This window comes from Pristiophorus japonicus, unplaced genomic scaffold, assembly GCF_044704955.1.
Source record: "Pristiophorus japonicus isolate sPriJap1 unplaced genomic scaffold, sPriJap1.hap1 HAP1_SCAFFOLD_29, whole genome shotgun sequence".
Classification (NCBI taxonomy): domain Eukaryota; kingdom Metazoa; phylum Chordata; class Chondrichthyes; family Pristiophoridae; genus Pristiophorus; species Pristiophorus japonicus.
The window spans coordinates 3,930,581-3,948,598 of NW_027252668.1; the positions used below are offsets into that span (position 1 = coordinate 3,930,581).

The window sequence follows — 18,018 nt, forward strand, 5'->3', positions numbered from 1 at the left end:
AAGGTTGAGTAGGTTGGGCCTATACAAATTGGAGTTCAGAAGAATGAGAGGTGATCTTATCAAAACATATAAGATGATGAGGGGGCTCAACAATGTGGATGCAGAGAGGATATTTCCACTCATACGGGAAACTAAAACTAGGGGACATAGTCTTAGAATAAGGGGCCGCCCAATTAAAATTGAGGTGATGAATTTCTTCTCTGATGGGTGTAAATCTATGGAATTCTCTGCCCAAGAGAGCTGTGGAGGCTGGGTCTTTGAATATATTTAAGGCAGAGATAGACAGATTTTTGAGTGATAAGGGAGTAAAAGGTTATGGGGAGCGGGCAGGGAAGTGGAGCTGAGTCAATGATCAGATCAGCCATGGTCTTATTGAATGGCGGAGCAGGCCTGAGGGGCCAAATGGCCTACTCCTGCTCCCATTTCTTCTGTTCTAACTGAACATTTCTCCCAGTGTAACCTTGTCTGTAATGAAATGTGTCTTTCAATAAGCCTCAGGTCCTTGCTCATGTCTGCTGTAGATTCCGGAGATGAGGGGGGTCAACTTATGACGATAGGTTGGGCCTATACACATTTGAGTTCAGAGGAATGAAGTGATCTTAGTGTGGCCCTGAAGGAGTGTGTCCAGGCTGAAATTCTGTTCCCCCTGTATGATCCTCCCCCCAGATTGTCCTTTCTCAGCTCCAGCCAGGTGATGCTAAACATTCAGGTGGGAAAGACAAAAATCCACAGCAATGTGTTGAAAGCAACACTAATTTATGTGTCGATATATCAAATATTAAATTCCAGTCCAGCTACAGGAGTTATTAACATTAGCGTTACAAGAGATATAAACCCCAACTGTCAGAATGAACACAATTCAGTCCAGGATGTGATTAACAACAGCAATAACAGCAGAATCCAACCCCTGCAGTCACTTGTGAACTCGCTGGTGGCTCAGCAGGTTGGATGATCGAATGAATCCCTTCCCACACTCTGAGCAGGTGAACGGCCTCTCCCCAGTGTGAATTCGCTGGTGTCTCAGCAGGTGGGCTGACCGAGTGAATCCCATCCCACATTCAGAGCAGCTGAACGGCCTCTCCCCTGTGTGAATTCGCTGGTGTCTCAGCAGGTGGTATGACAGAGTGAATCCCTTCCCACACTCGGAGCAGGTGAACGGCCTCTCCCCAGTGTGAAGTCGCTGGTGTATCAGCAGGTGCTGTTTGCTTTTAAAACTCTTCTCACAGTCAGAACATTTAAAAGGCCTCTCCCCAGTGTGAACTCGCTGGTGTGTCAGGAGTTGCTGTTTGCTTTTAAAACTCTTCTCACAGTTAGAACATTTAAAAGGTCTCTCCTCAGTGTGAACTCGCTGGTGTCTCAGCAGGGCGAATAACTGAGTGAATCCCTTCCCACAGTCGGAGCAGGAGAACGGTCTTTCCCCAGTGTGAACTTGCTGGTGTATCAGCAGGCTGGATGATACAGTGAAACCCTTCCCACACTCCACGCAGGTGAACGGCCTCTCCCCGGTGTGAACTTGCTGGTGTGTCAGCAGGCTGGATGACTGAGTGAATCTCTTCCCACACTCGGAGCAGGTGAACGGCCTCTCCCCAGTGTGAACTCGCTGGTGTGTCAGGAGTTGCTGTTTGCTTTTAAAACTCTTCTCACAGTCAGAACATTTAAAAGGTCTCTCCCCAGTGTGAACTCGCTGGTGTCTCAGTAGGGCGGATAACTGAGTGAATCCCTTCCCACAGTCGGAGCAGGTGAACGGCCTCTCCCCAGTGGGAACTTGCTGGTGTGTCAGCAGGTGGGATGATGCAGTGAATCCCTTCCCACAGTCGGAGCAGGTGAACGGACTCTCCCGAGTGTTAACTTGCTGGTGTGTCAGCAGGCTGGATGATACAGTGAATCCCTTCCCACACTCCGTGCAGATGAACAACCTCTCCCCAGTGGGAACTTGGTGTGTCAGCAGGTGGGATGATGCAGTGAATCCCTTCCCACAGTCAGAGCAGGTAAATGGCTGGTGCATTTTCAGCTGGGACGGGTAGTTGAATCGTTTCCCACAGTCCTCACATTTACATGGTTTCTCCCCAATGTGACTGCGCTTGTGTCTCTCCAGGTTGGATGATTGGCTGAAGCCTTGTCCACACACAGAGCACGTGTACCGTTTCTCCCCACTGTGAACGGTGCCTTCTGCTTCCATGGTCAAAAGCTGATGATATTCCAGTCCCGATGTATCGAGTGACTGTCAGATCTTGAAGTGATGTTTGGTTTGAGCTTCCAGTCTACAAATCCTCCCCTTTTAATACCCTATAAAGTGAATTTCAAACAGGTAAAAGGGAGTGTGAGAGAGAACCCACAAAAACACAAAGGCAGTTTGTGAAATTGAGCTTGATGAATCTGGTCATTTGTGGGGCCAGCACTCGAAAAAAGTGACAATGAAAGCTGCCGGATTGTCATAAAAACACATCTGGGTCATGACTGTCCTTCAGGAAAGGGAACCCACCTCCCGTGACAGTCCCACCTGGGAAATTGTTGGTCCCACTGGGCCCAGAAGTACTGGGGGTGAAACCCAGCAGCTTCTCCCTCCTCCCCACTCCAGCTCAAACTGATGCAACGAACAGACCCACACAGGAGGTCAGGGAGAGACTTCCACATCCAGCGCCCTCCCTGATAGAGCGACTGGGAATTGCTGGGCCTGCTGCATAAATGCAAGTGGTGTGCGGGTGGCACTGCCCCCAGGGTTTGCTGGTGCCAGGCTTGGCGGCTCTGACTCGGGGCCCGAGAGCTGCACTGGGTGTTGCCCGGGGCCCGAGAGCTGCACTGGGTGTTGCCCGGGGCCCGAGAGCTGCACTGGGTGTTGCCCGGGGCCCGAGAGCTGCACTGGGTGTTGCCCGGGGCCCGAGAGCTGCACTGGGTGTTGCCCGGGGCCCGAGAGCTGCACTGGGTGTTGCCCGGGGCCCGAGAGCTGCACTGGTTGTTGCCCGGGGCCCGAGAGCTGCACTGGGTGTTGCCCGGGGCCCGAGAGCTGCACTGGGTGTTGCCCGGGGCCCGAGAGCTGCACTGGGTGTTACCTGGGGCCTGAGAGCCGCACTCGGTGAAAAAACAGGCAGACAAAAAGCAGGAAACTGTCGACCAATTAGCCTTACATCTGTTGTTGGGAAAATGTTGGTAGTCCATTATTGAAGAAGCAGTAGCAGGACATTTGGAAAAGCAAAATTCAGTCAGGCAGAGTCAGCAAGGATTAATGAAGGGGAAATTAAGTTTGACAAATTTGCTGGAATTCTTTGAGCATGTAATGAACAGGGTGGATAAAGTGGATGTGGTGTAATTGGACATCCAGAAGGTATTTGACAAGGTGCCACATAAAAGGTTACTGCACAAGATAAAAGTTCACGGGGTTGGGGGTAATATATTAGCATGGATTGAGGATTGGCTAACTAACAGAAAACAGAGAGTCGGGATAAATGGTTCATTCTCGGGTTGGCAATCAGTAACTAGTGGGGTGCCACAGGGATCAGTGCTGGGACCCCAACTATTTACAATCTATATTAACGACTTGGAAGAAGGGACTGAGTGTAACGTAGCCAAGTTTGCTGATGATACAAAGATGGGAGGAAAAGCAATGTGTGAGGAGGACACAAAGAATATGCAAAAGGACACAGTTAGGCTCAGTGAGTGGGCAAAAATTTGGCAGATGGAGTATAATGTTGGAAAGTGTGAGGTCATGCACTTTGGCAGAAAAAAAATCAAAGAGCAAGTTATTATTTAAATGGTGAAAGATTGCAAAGTGCTGCAGTACAGCGGGACCTGGGGGTACTTGTGCATGAAACACAAAAGGTTAGTATGCAGGTAAAGCAAGTGATCAGGAAGGCCAATGGAATCTTGACCTTTATTGAAAAGGGGCTGGAGTATAAAAGCAGGGAAGTCTTGCTACAGTTATACAGGTTACACGTTATTGGTGAGGCCACACCTGGAATACTGCGTGCAGTTTTGGTTTCCATATTTATGAAAGGATATAGTTGCTTTGGAGGCAGTTCAGAGAAGGTTCATTAGGTTGATTCCGGAGATGAAGAGATTGACTTATGAGAAGAGGTTGGCTCTACTCATTGGAATTCAGAAGAATGAATGAGAGGCGATTTATCAAAATATATAAGATTATGAGGGGGCTTGACAAGGTGGATGCAGAGAGAATGTTTTCACTGATAGGGGGGACTAGAACTAGGAGGCATAATCTTAGAATAAGGGGCTACCCATTTAAAACTGAGATGAGGAGAAATTTCTTCTTTCAGAGGGTGGTAAATCTGTGGAATTCACTGCCTCAGCGAGCTGTGGAAGCTGGGATATTGAATATATTTAAGATCGAGATAGACAGTTTATTAACGGATAAGGGAATAAGAGGTTATGGGGAGCAGGCATTGAATTGGGCCTGAGTCCATGATCGGATCAGTCATGATCGTATTAAATGGCGGAGCAGGCTCGAGGGGCCGTATGGCCTACTCCTGCTCCTATTTTTTATGTTCTTATTTTCTTATATTGTGGGTGTCTGGTATATGAATGTGGATTGACTCTGTATCTGCCCATCTCTGGTATGTGGATGAGCGTTTTACTGTGTGTGTCAGTTTCTAATACGAGCGTGTGGGTTTTATCCTGTACCTGTCAATTTCTGGTAATTGCCTGTGGGTTTCATTCTGTATCTTTCCATTCCTGGTGTGTGAGTGTGTGTGTTTTGTGCTCGATCTGTCCATCTCTGTTACGTGAATGTGAGCTCTACTTCATACCCGTCATTCTCCAGTATGTTAGTATTGTTTTACTGTGTACCACCAATTCCTGATAGGGTATTCGTTTTACTTTGTCAATTTTTGTTATGGAGGTGAGTATTTATGCTGAATCTGTCAGTCTCTGGTAAATGAGTCTGATTTTCACTCTGTATCTATCTGTCTCTGGTATGTGAGTGTGAGCCTTTCTCTGTATCTCTCCATTTCTGTTATGGGAGTCTGGGTTTTATTCTGTACCTGTCAAATTCTGATATGTGATTGTGGGCCTTACTCTTTCCCTGCCAGTTTCTGCTTAATTGAGAGTGGGCTTTTCTTTGTACCTGTCAGTTTCTGCGATGGAAATGTCTTTACTCTGTACCTGTCAAGTACTGATAAGTGAGTATGGCATTTCACTGTGTCTGTCAATTTATGTTATGGGAATGTGGATTTTAATGTCAGCCTCTGATATGTGAGTGTGGGTTTTATACTATATCTCAGCCTGTGATATGTGAGTGTGGGTTTTATACTGTATCCTCAGTCTCTGATGTGCGAGTGTGTGTATTCTTCTGTACCCGTCAGGTTTTGGTATGTGTGTTGAGGTTTAATCTGTGCCTCTAAGTTTCTGCTATGTTGGTCTGGTTTTAATCTGTACCCATTTGTTCCTGCTACTTGATTGTGTGTTTTAGTCTGTACCTGTCAGTTCCTGCTGTGAGAGTGTGGAATTTACTCTGTATCTGGTATGTGAACGTGAGGATCAATTTTACTTTTTACCTGTATTTCTCTGATATGGGAGTGAAGATTTTGCCTTCTACCTTCATTTTTCTGGTATGTGCGTGTGGGTTTTACTCTGCCCCTATCAGTTTCTGCGATACAAGTACCAATTTTACTTACTGCCTTTCAGTTTTTGGATATGTGCACATGGGATTTACACTTTACCTGTCACTCTCTGGTGTGCAAGTGCGGATTTTATTCTGTTACTGTCACTTTCATATATATGTGTGTGTGTTGTATACTGTATCTGTCAGTCTATGGTACAGGAATGTGGGTTTTATTCTGCACCTGTCATCTTCTGGTATGTTCTGGGGGTTAAATACTGAATCCGTCAGATTCTGAAACTTGAATATGGCTTTTGCTCTGTACCCATCAGCTTCTGATATGAGAGTACGATTTATACTATCTATGTTATTTGTTCCGATAGGGGTTTTATTCTCTACCTGCCAGTTTCTGGCAAGTGATTGTGGGTGTTTCATGTACCTGCCAGTGTGATCGGTTTCAATGGTGAAACAGCATCTGATTCTACTGCATCATGTGGCTGCAAAATTCACAATGTAACTCTGCCACTTCGGATCACTGTGGGACTGACTGATTCTGCTGCCTGTGATAATAGGATTGAGGCCAGTTCTTTGTCCCTACGCTCTGTGAGTGATAATGTACTTACTGTGTGGGAGAAGGAGCTGCCTGAACTGTTCCTCATGTTCCGGGTGGAGGAAAGCTCACATTTGTTCTGGCTGGTTGAAGAATATTGCTCTGAGAATAATCATACAAGAACAATATTAGTCACAAGATGCAGGTGAAGATTATGATGGATCTGAGAGAAGAACAATGTATCTCTCGATCACCAGCAACACGGTTCTGGAGAACTCAATGCACCAGACAATATAACCAGTTTTAAAATATTTTCTCCCACACTCCTCTCCTGCAATAGATGCACTTTGTGAAACTCCTCACATCCTCACTGCCAGGTTATGTTTCCACTGTTCACTGTCCAAGAACAACAGACACGGTGAGATTGGAACTGAATCAGGAACATTCACTACTGATTTGGGGAAAGAAAGCAGCAACGATTTGAAAGAGCGAGGTGATTTACTTTCTCTGTTATCTTACACTGTCCACACACTGCCCGAGAATGGCCTCTCCCTCCCCCCACTCACTCCATGCTCCGGAACTAGTTCCTGCTCCATTCTGCCTCTGACAAACAAACAGCCCCCGACGGAACTAAACCAGGAACGTTCACTCCTGGTTAGGAGAGAGAAAGCAGCAATGATTGTAAACAGCAGATTCTGCCCATTCTGTCTCCCTTCCCCCTGGACACACACTGTCCACACACAGCCCGAGAATGGCCTCTCCCTCACACCACGCACTGACACTGGTTCTTACTCCACTCCGCCCCTTGCACACAGACCCCGACTCCCCCCGGACTCAGTGCCGGTCTCTGAGCCCATCTGCGGACACGCTCCCAAAGCGCTGCGCTGCTGAAAGGAGGCTGCTGCTCGCTGCCTTACCCCGGGGCCGCGGGCTCTCCATTTCCGGCTGTTTGAAAACATCTTCTTCCGTTTACTGAGTGAATGGTGATCACAGGCAGGACTGGGGGAGGGGAGGGCGCATGCGCTCTTGTGCTCACTGGGAATCGACACAGGAGGTGGGGCTGAGCCGCGCATGCGCAGCTCTCTGCAATAATTGAGCCTGTAAAAATCAAAATGCACTTTTCCCAATTTACTTTTATCAGAATCTGAACAAAGGAACTGGGCCTGGGGGGAAAGGACAGAGAATGATTAAAGCTGGGAGCCTTGTCCCCTGGAAATGCTCAATTTGGGATCATTCCGTGCAGGGTGTTTACATAACATAAGAACATAAGAATTAGGAACATGAGTGGGCCATCTAGCCCCTCGAGCCTGCTCCGCCATTCAAAAAGATCATGGCTGGTCTGGCCGTGGACTGAGCTCCACTTACCCGCCCGCTCCCCATAACCCTTAATTCCTTTATTGGTTAAAAATCTATCTATCTGTGATTTGAATACATTCAATGAGTTAGTCTCAACTGCTTCCTTGGGCAGAGATTTCCACAGATTCACAACCCTCTGGGAGAAGAAATTCCTTCTCAACTCGGTTTTAAATTGGCTCCCCCGTATTTTGAGGCTGTGCCACCTAGTTCTAGTCTCCCCGACCAGTGGAAACAACCTCTCCGCCTCTATCTTGTCTATCCCTTTCATTATTTTAAATGTTTCTATAAGATCACCCCTCATCCTTCTGAACTCCAACGAGTCAAGACCCAGTCTACTCAATCTATCATCATAAGGTAACCCCCTCATCTCCAGAATCAGCCTAGTGAATCGTCTCTGTACTCTCTCCAAGGCTAGTATATCTTTCCTTAAGTAAGGTCACCAAAACTGCACGCAGTACTCCAGATACGGCCTCACCAATACCCTATACAGTTGCAGCAGGACCTCCCTGCTTTTGTACTCCATCCCTCTCACAATGAAGGCCAGCATTCCATTCGCCTTCCTGATTACCTGCTGCACCTGCAAACTAACTTTTGGGATCACCCACGGGCTTCCAGGCCGCCTGCAATTGCTGCGGTCTGGAAGAGTCCGTGTTCCATGTTTTTATTGAGTGCACGAGGTTGCAGCCCCTGTTTTGTTATTTAAAGGGGCTGCGCCTGAAATTCTGGCTGCACTTCAGTCCCACACTCCTGATCTTCGGGCACCCTGTGCAGAGGGGAACGAGTAGGTCCGAGGGCCTCCTCGTAGGACTGCTCCTGGGCACGGCCAAGGGGGCCATCAGCCGGTCCAGGCAGCGGGCGGTCAAGGGGGTCGTTCAGCCAGACTGCCTGCCTCTCTTCCGCGCATACATCCGCGCCAGGGTGTCCTTGGAGATGGAGCACGCGGTGTCCACCGGTACGCTCGCGGCCTTCCGCGACAGGTGGGCACCGGAGGGTCTGGAGTGCATCATCACGCCCGTCAACCAAATTTTAATTTGACTTTATGTTTTTAAGTTAATTTGTTTTAATTACCGGTGCTTTTAGTGTCCCCCTCCCCTTTTGTAGGGGGCACTTGGATAAAAATTCAATTCTGTGCCCAAAAAAACCCCAAAAAATAAAAAATAAATAAAAAAGGGCATTGTAAATGTTGGTGTTTCCCCCAGATCGGGGGGCACGGTTTAATGTTTTTTGTTTACTCCTAAAAGAGTTTCATGCACAAGGGCCAATGGTGGAGCAGTGGAGGTGTGGCCTATTCAGTTGGAGCTAAGCTGCAGAGAGAGAAGGAGCTTTGCTCCTGTCTGGAAGGCCTGGAGTGAGCCCTGAGAACAGCCCAGGAATAGGAGGGAAGGGTGGCTTGCTACCCAATCAACATCCGGAGGGAGAGGTGGAGTGCAGAAAGTTGGAGAGAGTGGAAAGAGCAACAACCTGTGTGGAGGGAGGGAGATTCTGCAATATTCTGCAGGTGGGTGTTGGTGCATTCCCCGAAAGACATTGTTTTATTGGTGGGGGGAGAAAGGAAGACCTTTCAAGGGCCGGAACATCGCGGGGGGTGTGTGTGTGTGGAAGTGTGTGTGGGGTTCTTGCTTACAACTAGGCCCCACACACCACTGAAGCTCCCCTCCCCCATTGCCTAGCCTGGGATAGTTGGAGCTACCAGGCTGATAACTATTGATTACCCTGGTTAACATCGTTGGGAGTGTGTGCCTGTGTGGCTCCAGCTGCCCCAGGTGAAGACATCTCCCCCCACCCCAAAGACTGTGTTTTGTTTTGCCATCTGGGGAGTGCACCCACCCATTGCTGTGAGGGGAGACCTGCCCTCGCAGCCTCCCTCTTTCCCACACCCCCTCACTCTATCTCTCTCTCTCTGTCTCTCCCCTCTCTCTCTGAGAGCCCTTCCTCCTAATTTTGTAATAAAAAACAATTAAAACAACTGAGCAGAGGGAGCAAGGCCCCTCCCCAATTGCCAACTAGGGGAGAGGTGTGCCTCTTTCAGAGCTCCCTCTGTTCATACATTCAAACGAGGCCACTTAAGACCATTAAGGCCTGTGACTTTGGGGTGGGTGTGGCCCTTAAAGGGACCCCGTGATGGCGACCCCATCTACGCCGGTGGCAGGGCCAGCTAGGACATATGCGCCGGCGGCGTCCACATCCACGGCACCTCCTGTGCCACCTGCTGCCCTGCCACCTTTCAGACTCATTACAAAGAAAAACGGGGTCAAGAGCTACACTCACCCCACAATGAGCATTGAGGAGTGCGTGCGGGCGATGGCTGGGGTATTCGGCCCCTCGGCCATTGTCGCAGCCTCCAAGATGTCTGGGAAGGCCGTGTTCTTCCTGGGGTCGGAGCGAGCGGTGTCCCTGGCCATTGAAAAGGGGCTCACGGTGGGCGGGGCGTTCCTGCCGGTGGCCCCTCTCGAGGCCACCGCGCAGAGGGTCATTCTATCGAACGTTCCGCCCTTTGTTCCCGCTGAGCTCCTCCTCCCTCACCGACACCAACTGGGGGAGGTAAGGTCGGGGATCAACCCCATACCGCTCGGCCTCAGGGAGAACAGCCTGCGCCATGTGTTCTCCTTCCGCCGCCAGCTCTTTGTCCGGCTGGCGCGGGAGGAGACAACAGAGGGCAATTTTAATGTGGTGCACGAGGGGAATGCCTACCGTGTCTTCTGGACATCGGACGGCGTGCGGTGCCATGCCTGTAGGGAGGTGGGGCATGTTCGCAAGAACTGCCCCGCCTCCAAAGCCGCCAAACCACCAAAGGCGGCCAAGGCTGGCGCCGCCGCCACCCATCCCCCTAGTTGCGTCCGCGTGCCGGGAGCCATAGGTGCGCGGGCATCGTCGGAGGCCTTTGTTTTCACGGCCTCCAGTGGGGGGGAGGGAGAGCGTCCGACCGGAAAGAAGGCACGGAAGAAGACAAAACATCTAGAGGCGGGTCCCCTCGGTGCGCCAGATAATCTATTTACCGCGCTCGGCCCAACCCCGTAACCGGCGAGTGCTGAGTGCCCTGAGCCCGTGCCCGAGCCCTTGATCAGTATCACAGAGGGGCTCTGGCGCGGGCAAGACAAGAAAAAGGGGTGGGTGGAGCGGGAGGCCTCGGCAGACATGGAGGTCTCCCTGCCTCCGCGCCCCCCCAGGAACAAAAGGAGGCGCCGCTCCAATGAGGCGGGGTGGAAACAACATCCCTCCGCGGAGGAGTCGGTGCCCGCCGCGTGTCACGCGTCCCCCACCGGCGCCCCCAAACCGCGCCATAGGCGCGAGGAATCTGTCCCCGGGGAGGGTGGGACAGTCGAGGCTGCCCAGCCGCTGCCTCCCGGGGATGGTGTGAAAGATCTGCCTGTCATGGGGGGCGTGGGGCCAGCAGAGGAATGCGTTGCCGCCGGGTCGAGCGTCCCGGGGACTGAGGCGGGCGGGGCCAAAAAGGCCGAACCCGAGCCCGCCCAGCCAATATCCAACTTCCCCCGGGACTTGCTCGACCCGGCAGAAATACAAAGTATTAGCAATTTTAATGAATCTGTACACGCTGGGCCGGGAGGTGGCGGCGGGGAAGGGGAAGAACAACAACCCTTGCCCCCTACTTTGGGGCTGGGGGACTTGGAGGACCTGGTTCATTTCTTTGACCAGGTCTCTCCGTGTTCCCCGGTTCCTGGGGCGGAGGAGGAACCCCTTCCGCTGTCGCTCCCCGACCCAGCACCAATTCTAAAAGAGCCCAGTGGGGACTCCTCTGCCGACGATCCTGGGGGTGGGATCGGGGCAGAGCCAGGGCCGGATGGAGCGGCCGGGCCGTTTGCCGTACCTCGTGCGGTCGACGGGCCGGCTGCTAGCGGCGACCTCCCGGAGGAGGACGGGGACTCGGTGGAGGACGCGGGTGAAGATCTCGAGTCCATTGCCAGTGAGGCGGTGGATCTCCTCGTGCCCGCCGCTGAGTCCCCCCTCATTCCCGTAGAGGTACTCCGGGACTTTTTTGTCGAGAGCCAGGGTCGCCGCAACCGAGCCCATCTGGCCCGGGAAAGATGATCCGAGCCGGGGCTGCTCATCGCTTCCGTCCGCGCTGCCGCTAAAACCATGACCGCGGGCGGGCCCTTATCAAAGACGCAAGGCCTTGAGCTGCGCCGGCTCAAAAAGTTCCTCGCTGGGCTGCTGAAGGAGTGGAGGTCAGCAAACGACTCCACTCCCCCCCCCCCCCCCCCACAATAGGTTAGGTAGAGGTTGCACTATGCTTTTGTCATGGAGATAACCATAGCCAGCCTCAACATCAACGGCGGCAGAGAGGCACGCCGTAGATTTAACAATTTTTTGCTCCTGCTGGAGGGGAAATATGCGGTGTGCTTCATGCAAGAAACCCACACCGTTCCGGGAGACGAAGCCACGTGGCTCCTGGAATGGCAAGGAGAGGTCCGCATGAGCCACCTCACCGCCACTTCTAGTGGGGTGGCCATCTTGCTGGCCCTGCATTTTTAGCCGGAGATCTTGGGGGTCGAGAAGCCCATGCCAGGCCGCTTGCTGCACGTAACGGTTCGCCTGGGGGACGTGCCGCTCCATCTCATGAACGTGTACGTACCCTCAGCCAGGCCCGCAGCAAATGCGCTTCTTCGAAGAGGTGTCCGCTCTTCTTGGCTCCGTCGACATCGGCGACTGCATTGTCCTCGGGGGGGATTTTAACTGCACCTAGGGACCGCTCCGGTGCCCCGCAGAGCATGACGGCGATGGGGAAGTTGAGGGACCTGGTCGGGTCCTTCGACTTGGTGGACGTCTGGCGAAATCTCCATCCCGACTCCAGCGCCTTTACTTGGGTGAGGCCTGGAGTAGGATGGTCCAGAGTCGACCGCCTTTACGTGTCTCGGGCGAACGTTTCCTGCGTCCCGGCGGCCTCCATGCGGCCGGTGCCGTGTTCGGACCACCACCTGGTGTGGGCGGAGCTTGCTTCGCTCCGCGCAAGGACGGGGTCCGCGTACTGGCACTTTAACAACCGGCTGCTGGAGGACGAGCGGTTCCAGGACTCGTTCCGTCGATTCTGGGCCAACTGGAGAAGGAAGCAGGGGGGCTTCCCCTCCTTGAGGCTATGGTGGGACGTGGGCAAGGCTCACGTCTGTGTCTTCTGTCAAGAGTACGCGAGGGGGTCGACCAAGAGGCCGGCAGCCAGGGTCGGGCGCCTAGAAAAAGAGGTGCTCGACCTGGAGTCCCGTCTCGGTCAAGTCGTCGGGGACCCGGCCCTGCGGACGGTGTACGAAGCGAAGAAGGCCACGCTGAAGGACCTGCAGCTCGTCGGGTCCCGAGGCGCGTTCGTGAGGTCGCGGATCCGGTTCCTACGGGATCTGGACCGCGGCTCCCCCTTCTTCTACTCGCTGGAAAAAAGGCAGAGTGTCCGCAAGCAGCTCTTGACGCTGCTGGCCGACGACGGCTCTCTCGTCTTGGATCCGGAGGGCGTCAACAACAGGGCCCGTGAATATTACGGGGCTCTGTTCTCTCCGGATCCGTCCAGCGAGGAAGCGCATAGAGTTTTGTGGGAGGACCTGCCAAAAGTCAGCCCGGAGGGCGGTGAAAATTTGGAAGCTCCGCTAAGCCTGGCGGAGCTGACCGGTGCCCTCGACCGGCTCTCGAGGGGAAAAACCCCGGGGTTGGACGGGCTGACCGTGGAGTTCCACAGGGCGTTCTGGGACGTCCTGGGGTGCGACTACGCGCGGGTCCTAGGGGAAAGTCTGGCGACCGGGGAGATGCCCCTCTCTTGGCGCAGGGCAGTCATCGTCCTGCTGCCTAAGAAGGGCAATCTCCGCCTCCTTAAGAACTGGCGCCCGGTCTCCCTCCTCAGCACGGACTACAAGATCTTCGCCAGGGCGATGTATGCTCGCCTCGGTGCCGTGCTGGACCACATGATCCACCCCGACCAGTCATACACGGTCCCGGGCCGGACAATCCACGACAACATCCATCTGGTCCGGGACCTCATCAATCATTCCCAGGAGGCTGGTCTGTCGGTAGCCTACCTATCTCTCGACCAAGAGAAGGCGTTCGACAGGTTGGATCACGACTATCTGCTCGGAACTCTGCACGCTTTCGGGTTCGGGACGCATTTCGTCGCCCGGATCCGACTTTTGTACGCCGCCGCAGAGTGTCTGATTAAGGTTAATGGGTCCTTGACGGCGCCCCTTCGCTTTAGGAGAGGGGTGCGCCAGGGATGCCCCATGTCCGGCCAGTTATATGCCATCTGCGTGGAGCCTTTCCTGCACCTCCTGCGGACGAGGTTGACGGGACTGGCTCTGCAAGGGCCGGGCGTGGAGGTCGTCCTCTCGGCTTACGCCGATGACGTGCTCCTCGCGGTAGAGGATCCCGCTGACCTGCGGAGGATGCGTGAGTGCCAGGAGATTTACTCGGCCGCGTCCTCCGCCAGGATCAACTGGGAGAAATGTTTCGGACTCCTGGTGGGTCAGTGGCGGGTGGACTCCCTGCCGGAGGAGCTCAGGCCTTTTGCCTGGTGTACGACCCGTCTCCTCTATCTGGGAGTCTACCTTAGCCCCGACGAGGAAGCCTGGCCGGCGAACTGGCAGGAGCTGGAGGCCAAGGTCGTCGCTCGCCTAGGGCGCTGGACAGGACTGCTCCGAGTGCTGTCCTACAGGGGTCGAGCGCTAGTCATAAACCAGCTGGTGGCCGCAATGTTGTGGTACCGGCTGGTCACTTTGACCCCTCCCCCTGCGTTTGTCGCCAAGATACAGAAGAATCTAGTGGACTTCTTATGGAACAACAGGAAGCACTGGGTCTCTGCCGCGGTCTTGAGTCTCCCGCTTGAGGAGGGCGGTCAGTCGTTGGTGTGCGTCAGCGCCCAGCTCGCGACTTTCCGTCTTCAGACCCTGCAGAGATACCTTTACGTCGAGCCCCCTCCTAGGTGGTGTGCTCTGGCGACGTATTTCTTCCGCCAGCAGCGCGACCTCAATTACGACATGCAGCTCCTGTTTATGAACTTGGGGGGTGTCAGGACCGCCCTCCAGGAGCTGCCTGTCTTTTACAAGGAACTCATCAGGGTCTGGAACAAAGTCTCCACCAAGCGCAGCTCTCCGCCGGCTGGAGTGGCGGCTGTCCTGCAGGAGCCGCTGCTCGGGAATCCGTACCTCCACGACCGAGGTTTTATGTGGCGGTCGGAGGAGAGGGCTGTGGCTGGTGAGGTGACCAGGTCAGGGACCTGCTCGATGGCGCAGGAGCGGGCTGGATGGCGCCAGGCACGCTGGCGTGGCGCCTAAATTCAGCCAACGTCCGCCGCGCGGCTGAAGCCATCGAGTCGCTAAAAACAGCTTTGGGCCCTGACTCTGTTAGGTGCATCAAGGAGGCTCAAGCACGTGGGGAGATCCCGTCCGAACTGACCCCCGTCCGGACGGAATTCCTCATCGGCGCCAAACCCCGGAACCACCCTCAGGGGCCAGCGCCTCACAACTTGAGCCACCTCAGGGAAATCTCCTCCGTGGTTTTCAGTTCCGCGCGGAGGGGTTTCCTGTACGGGCTGCTCCTGCACACTCTCAACTTTGCCATCCTCGCCGGCCGTCCGGACACGCCATGGCGTACCATCTTGCCGTCCGGAGGAGGCAGTGGTCCCCGATGGAGGGCACTCTATGCGGGAGTCCTCCCACTATTCATCGGGGACTTGGCCTGGAGGGTGGTGCACGGAGCAGTGCCGTGCAACAAATTTTTAAGCCGGTTCACGGACTCCCAGGCCGCCTGCAATTTCTGCGGTCTGGAGGAGTCCGTGTTCCATGTTTTTATTGAGTGCACGAGGTTGCAGCCCCTGTTTTATTATTTAAAGGGGCTGCTCCTGAAATTCTGGCTGCACTTCAGTCTCACTCTCCTGATCTTTGGGCACCCTGTGCGGAGGGGAGCAGGTAGGTCCGAGGGCTTCCTCGTAGGACTGCTCCTGGGCACGGCCAAGGGTGCCATCAGCCGGTCCAGGCAGCGGGCGGTCGAGGGGGTCGTTCAACCTGACTGCCTGCCTCTCTTCCACTCTTACATCCGGTCCAGGGTGTCCTTGGAGATGGAGCACGCGGTGTCCACCGGTACGCTCGTGGCCTTCCGCGAGAGGTGGGCACTGGAGGGTCTGGAGTGCATCATCACGCCCGGCAACCAAGTTTTATTTTGATTTTATGTTTTAAAGTTTAATTTGTTTTAATTGCCGGTGCTTTTAGTGTCCGCCTCCCCTTTTATAGGGGGCACTGGAAAAAAAAAAAGTGATATTAGTGCCCAAAAAAAAAACCGCAAAAAAAAGAAAAACACAAAAAAAAAAATGAAAAAAGGGCCTTGTAAATGTCTGGTGTGTCATCCAGGTCGGGGGGCACGGATTAATGTTTATGTTTTTCAGGTAAACTCCAAAAGAGTTTCATGCACAAGGATCCCCAGGTCCCTCTGCACTGCAGCATGTTGTAATTTCTCCCCATTCAGCTGTCTTCACAAAGCAATCCTGCAAAAACATCGGAGGGACGAGGGAGTGGGAGTTTTTGCTGGGACCGCGCAGGAGTTAATATCTGACAGAAATAGTTTGAGATTAGTTTAGTTTGAGAAACTTCTTCACCCAGAGAGTGGTGAACCTGTGGAATTCTCTACCACAGAAAGTTGTTGAGGCCAATTCACTAAATATATTCAAAAATGAGTTAGATGAAGACCTTACTACTAGGGGGATCAAGGGGTATGGCGAGAAAGCAGGAATGGGGTACTGAAGTTGCATGTCCAGCCATGAACTCATTGAATGGCAGTGCAGGCTGGAGGGGCCGAATGCCTACTCCTGCACCTATTTTCTATGTTTCTATGTTTCTATTAGAGTCAACCACTCGGTCACTGAGAGTAATATCGAAGTGGATAATCAAGAGGTTATATGTAGGGAGGAACTTATTACAATCACTATCACGAATGAAGTAGTACTCGGTGAAATAATGGGACGAAAGACGGATAAGTCGCCTGGAATTGATGGCTTACATCCTGTGGTCTTATGAAATGTAACTGTAGAGATAGTGGATGCATTGTTTGTAATCTACCAAAATTCCCTGGATTCTGGGGTGGTCTCAGCAGATTGGAAAACCGCAAATGTAACATCCTTATTTAAAAAAGGAGGCAGACAAAAAGCAGGAAACTATCACCCAGTTAACCTAACATCTATCAATGGGAAAATGCTGGAGTCCATTATTAAGGAAGCAGTAGCAGGACATTTGGAAAAGCATGATTCAATCAAACAGCATGGTTTTATGAAAGGGAAATCATGTTTGACAAATTTGCTGGAGTTCTTTGAGGATGTAACGAGCAGGGTGGATAAGGGGGAACCTGTTGATGTGGTGTATTTGGATTTTCAGAAGGCATTCGATAAAGTGCCACATAAGAGGTTACTGCGCAAGATAAAAGCTCACGGGATTGGGAATAATATATGCTTGGATAGAGGATTGGCTAACGAACAGAAAACAGAGAGTCGAGATAAATGGGTCATTTTCCGGTTGGCAAACAGTAACTAGTGGGGTGTCGCAGGGATTGGTGCTGGGTACTCAACTATTTACAATCAATATTAATGACCTGGATGATGGGATCTGGTTTAATTTAGCCAAGTTCGCCGATGATACAAAGATGGGTGGGAAAGCAAATTGCGAGGAAGACACAAAAAATCTGCAAAGGAATATAGACAGGCTAAGTGAGTGAGCATAAATGTGGCCCATAAGGACATAAGAAATAGGAGCAGGAGTAGGCCATATAATCCCTCGAGCCTGGTCCGCCATTTAGTGTGATCATGGCTAATCTGATCATGGACTCAGATCTACTTCCAGATGGAGTATAATGTGGGAAAACGTGAGGTTATCCACTTTGGCAGAAATAATAGAAAAGCAAATTATAATTTAAATAGAGAAAAATTGCAAAGTGCAGCAGTACAAAGCGATCTGGGGATCCTTGTGCATGAAACACAAAAAGTTTGCATGCAGGTACAGCAAGTAATCAGGAAGGCAAATGGAATGTTGGCCTTTATTGCAAGGGGGATAGAGTATAAAAACAGAGAAGTCCTGCTACAACTGTACAGGGTATTGGTGAGGCCACATCTGGAGTACTGTGTACAGTTTGGTCTGCGTATTTAAGGAAGGATATACTTGCATTGGAGGCTGTTCAGAGAAGGTTCACTCAGTTGATTCCGAAGATGAAGCGATTGACTTATGAGGATAGGTTTGAGTAGATTGGGCCTAAAAACATTGGAGTTCAGAAGAATGAGAGGTGATCTTATTGAAACTTATAAGATAATGAGGGGACTTGACAAGGTGGATACAGAGACGATATTTCCACTCATAGGGGCAACTAAAACTTGGGGACATAATCTTAGAATTAGGGGCTGCCCATTTAAAACTGGGAAGAGGAGGAATTTCTTCTCTCAGAGGGTTGTAAATCTATGGAATTATCTGTGCCAGAAAGCTGTGGCGCCTGGGTCATTGAATATATTTAAGGCGGAGATAGTCAGATATTTGAGCGATAATGGAGTAAAGTTGTTGTTTGTGGAGAAAGAGTCAGACTGAACACTGTGAGCTCAAAGTAA

General features: G+C 52.1%; 1 protein-coding gene across 5 annotated transcripts in view; it reads right to left on the bottom strand.

The window, feature by feature from the left end:
• Positions 1-739: 739 nt before the first annotated feature.
• The window catches only part of LOC139248288 (zinc finger protein 665-like), a 115,154-nt gene continuing 97,875 nt past the window's right edge, over positions 740-18,018 (bottom strand). For 4 of the 5 annotated variants that reach the window (XM_070872070.1, XM_070872067.1, XM_070872069.1 and 1 more), the window contains exons 2-3: positions 6,172-6,260; positions 740-2,286 (exon numbers count right to left, since the gene is read on the bottom strand). In XM_070872070.1, coding sequence (XP_070728171.1) covers positions 914-2,179 — 1,266 coding nt within the window. In that variant the 5' untranslated portion in view covers positions 2,180-2,286; positions 6,172-6,260 and the 3' untranslated portion in view covers positions 740-913. Of the gene's footprint in view, positions 2,287-6,171; positions 6,261-7,015; positions 7,101-18,018 lie in introns of those variants that run through there. The other variant, XM_070872066.1, reaches the window with a different exon arrangement.